We start from the raw sequence: 3910 nt of genomic DNA on the forward strand, positions 1-3910 counted from the left end.
ATCTTAGAGACAAGCAGAGAGCAGCCCGGCAAGTTCAAGTTTCTGCCTTTCACTCAGTCTCGGGCTGGAGTTGCCCCCCGCTTCCCTCTCGCAGCCCCTCCTACGCAAAGAGGACACCCGTGGGCTGGCTATTTCCAAAGGCAGGTTGCAAATCCCAACGTCCCCCACCCAAGCCGACCAGAGTCGGCCCGGCGCCCAGGGCCGCCTAGATGGCGCTCGCTGAACGCCAGATGCACAGGCTCTTCCCGGACGCCGAGTCCGGCCTCCTCCGAGCAGGGGCGGAGGGAGGAGGTGAAGGAGGCAGGAGGGGATGGGACCCGGCCAGGCCCCGCCCACCCCGTCAGGCCCCTGCAAGAGAAGGAGGAGGCGAAGAGCCGAGCTGGCGTTAACGAGACTTTACTGAAAACAGAACACCGGGCGAACCAAGGATTACAAACAGGAATGTGGACTCGTAGCAAAACAAAACAAAAAAACAAATAGAGGAAAAAGGGCGGGAGGAGGGGGTGTCGGAGGGATGGAAGGGGAGGGGAAGCGAGAGCGAGGAAAGGGGAGGAGAGAGGTGTTTTTTTTTTTTTTTCTTCTTCCCATTTCCTTAAAAAACCAACACAGGAGAACACACACACACACAACCAACGTTTGTTCCCAAGTAGAAACATAAATAGGGCAGAATCGAACACTCTGTTCTTCTCTCTTCCAAAGTCAAAAAAAAAAAAGGGGTAAAAGAAAAAGGAAGCGCAGGGCTTGAGGCTGCGCCCCCTCGGAGCCTCCTTCGGCGGCGGTGTGTACAAAGGGGCGGCCAGGACGCGCGGGTTTGTGCAACACCGGGTGACCGCGCGCCCGGGAGAAAGGCAGCGCAAGAGCGGGGCAGGGGAGGTCATGCGCTCACCCCCCCGGGAGCAGGGGGTCCAGCTTGTCGAGTCTGAGGCGCCCTCTTCGCATCCTGGCACCCTGGGGGGGGGGGGTCCCCGGGGCCGCGCCCTCTCCGAGTCCGGGGCGCCCACGCCCCCCCCCCCACGCGAGCCCGCCTCTCTGGGAAGGGGCCGCGCATGCGCCCCGTGCGCGGGCTCAGTACGCGGGCACCTGGTGCTGGGGCAGCAGCTGGCAGCCGCTGTTGACGTGGCTGAGGACCTTCTGCTTGAGCTGCGCCACCTGCTCGCGCAGCAGGCTCGCCGTGGACGCCAGCTCCGTGTTCTGGCTCTTGAGCGTCTTCACTTTCTCCTCGAGGCGCGAGATGCGCTCCAGCTTGCGCTTGCGGCACTTGGAGGCAGCGATGCGGTTGCGCAGACGCTTGCGCTCTGCCTTAATGCGCTCTTGCGTGTCCATGTCGATAGGCGACAGCGGCGGGCTCTCGCCGAAGCTCGGCACGTCGGGCACCGTCTGCGGTTCATCCTTGAGAGCGGCCAGGCGCGGCGGCCCCAACGTGCCTGGGGGTGGCGGCGGTGGGAAGGGCACGGGCTCCGCGGTGAAGGCGACCGTCGCAGCACCCCCAGCACTCCCGGTGCCGCCCGCGTAGCTGCTCAGGTTCGCGTAGACGGGCGCCTCGGGCGTGGCCGCCGCTGGGGCCAACTCGCTGGGAGGCGCGGCGCCCGCAGCCGTGCCCGAAGGTCCCCCGGCGGCGGCTGCAGCGGAGGCCGCGCCCGCGCCCAGCTGGTTTTGCTTGTGTAAGTCCTCTAGGGCCTTGACGAAGCCCTCGGCGAACTCCTGCTCCTCGCTGGCCGCCACCTTGGGATAGAGGAACTGCGTGCTCGTCGGCGTGGTGGTAACCAGCCCGTTGGACTGGATGATGAGGCGCTCGAGCTCGGGCGAGGCGAGCTTGAGCAGCCCCAAGTCGGGCGAGGCAAGCAGACCGTCGGGGGGCGCCGTGCCTGGGGCGCCGTCGGTGCGCAAGGGGCCCGGGGGCGGCGCGGCCGCGGGCTTAAGCGCTGCCGCCACCTGTTCACTTAAGCTCAGCGTCAGCGCGTCCTTCTTCATCATGCTGCCGGCCGCCGCCGTCGGGGGCGCCCCGGGGAACAGACGACCCGGGGACGCGAAGCTGCCACCGCCGCCACTGCTACTGCCGCCGCCGCCCAGGCCGCTCAGCGCCTCATCGCCGTAGAAGGGTGTTTCCATCCTCCGCCTCCCCCGCCGCGCCGGCCCGGGGGGGGAGTGGCCGCGGCCGCCCGGGGGCCCGCGCCCCCCCCCGTCCGCTCGGCCCTGCGCCCGCCCCGGCCGCGGCCGCTGCGCCCGGCCCTCCGCTGGCGGCGGCTCCTGCGCCGCGCAACCCGTGCGCCCCCTTATAGCCTCGGCCCGGCGCGATGAGCTCACCGTCCCCGCTCGCCATTGGGCACGAGTGACGTCTCTCATTTGCATGATGGGGTGGGGCCAAGTCAATAACATCCCCCTCATCCCCCACCGACTGCCGTTGTCCGGGTGACGCGCGGTAAACGACACAACAGCGCGCTGCCTTGTGGGTTGACGTCATGGGGGCGGGCCGAGCACCGGGCCTGGTCACTCCGCCCCTGGAGTGCTGTGTACGACCAATGCCCCCAGCGCCGCCTCCCGCCAAGGCACGTCCCGGGTGGCGTGATGGGCCCGGCCACCCGGCGCCCGCCCTCTCAGAGGCCCCGCCCCACGTCCGCGCGTGGGGCCCCGGGCGGGACGGGGGCGGTGCCGGCCTCCGGGGACCGGAGGGGGATGGGGCTCTGGATGGATAAATAACTCCCTGGCGCCTCCCGCTTCACTATGCTGTGTCTCCTTTATCGCGCCTCAGACTGAGCATTGTGCGGGCCTAAGGGATCTGTGCCCGGCGGCTCGCCGCTGGTGTGGGCCAGGTCTGTTTCCAGCTCACCCCCACCCCGGTGTGTTTGCCCCAGAAAGACTGGGGAGGGAAGAGGGGGCTCCAGCCAGAAGTTGTTGGAAATGCTTTGCTCCTGCTACTTTTCATAGGGTGGGGTCTAAATCGCGGGAGTCCCGACTTCCTGACTTTACAGAGGGGAAATTGAGGTTCTGCGAGGTGGAGTGACCTGCCCTCGAGGCCAGAGCGTGACCAAGCCTGAGCTCTTATCCATCCAGTAGAATTCGGGCGTCCGTGCCCCTGGGCAGCGGCTTACATTTTTACCCCTGCGTCAGCCAGAGCCTCCTGTGGGTACTCCGGTGGCTCCCGGACTGGGCTGTTAAGTCAGGAATCCCAGTTGGTAATTATTACCTGTTAATTACTACTATGATTGTCAGGTCAGGCTTAATGGGCCTCCATAAAGACTGGCTGGGGATGGGAATATGACGGAGGTGGGAGGGGCCCTTCACCACACTCCCAAGAGATCCTTGGGACATCTGGGTCCGACCTAGGAACCCTGCACAGAACCCCTCCATGGCTCTCATCACACACTGGATGGCGCCCAGTCCATCACCAGTTGGTGGAGGGCCCATACATTCCTTTGTTCTTTCCGGTGACACCCTCTCACCCGGTCTGAGCTTTATCTTCCCAACTCCTTGCTGCCCTCAGGGCCTTAACAGGAGCTGGCTCCCTTCCCCCAGTGCCTATGGCTGGTCCTCAGAGAGGCCCCTCCCACTCACCTTGTTTCCATTATACCTGGAACCATCCACTACGCTAGGGCGGACCATAAGTCCCAGCAGGGCAGGCTATCTTGGGCCTGCTGGGTCTCCAGCTTCCAGCATGGGGCCTAGCATCCAATAATGAAAGTGAAATCGCTCGGTCATGTCCGACTCTTTGGGACCTCATGGCCTGTAGCCTACCAGGCTTCTCTGTCCATGGGATTTTCCAGGCAAGAATACTGGAGTGGGGTGTCATTTAGCCAGTGTTAAAGGAGAGGACCGGTGGGTTGCTGTGGCACTTTCTGGCCTCAGTTTGTCTGACTGGCCTGTGGACATGAACACCTGGTCTTCTGTTTCCCTTCCTCACCAGGCCGTGCCC

General features: G+C 64.9%; 1 protein-coding gene across 1 annotated transcript; it reads right to left on the minus strand.

Moving 5' to 3' along the window:
- Nucleotides 1-380: 380 nt before the first annotated feature.
- JUND (JunD proto-oncogene, AP-1 transcription factor subunit) lies at nt 381-2249 on the minus strand. The gene has a single exon (XM_043467374.1). It carries the CDS (start codon nt 2107-2109, stop codon nt 1066-1068), a length of 1044 nt encoding a protein of 347 aa, XP_043323309.1. The 5' UTR covers nt 2110-2249; the 3' UTR covers nt 381-1065.
- Between the last annotated feature and the right edge of the window lie 1661 nt (nt 2250-3910).

The sequence above is a fragment of the Cervus canadensis genome, chromosome 4, assembly GCF_019320065.1.
Source record: "Cervus canadensis isolate Bull #8, Minnesota chromosome 4, ASM1932006v1, whole genome shotgun sequence".
Classification (NCBI taxonomy): Eukaryota; Metazoa; Chordata; class Mammalia; order Artiodactyla; family Cervidae; genus Cervus; species Cervus canadensis.

Bases quoted from the DNA above. Each gene is read 5' to 3' on its own strand.
- JUND (XM_043467374.1), bottom strand. From the start codon at position 2,109: ATGGAAACACCCTTCTACGGCGATGAGGCGCTGAGCGGCCTGGGCGGC.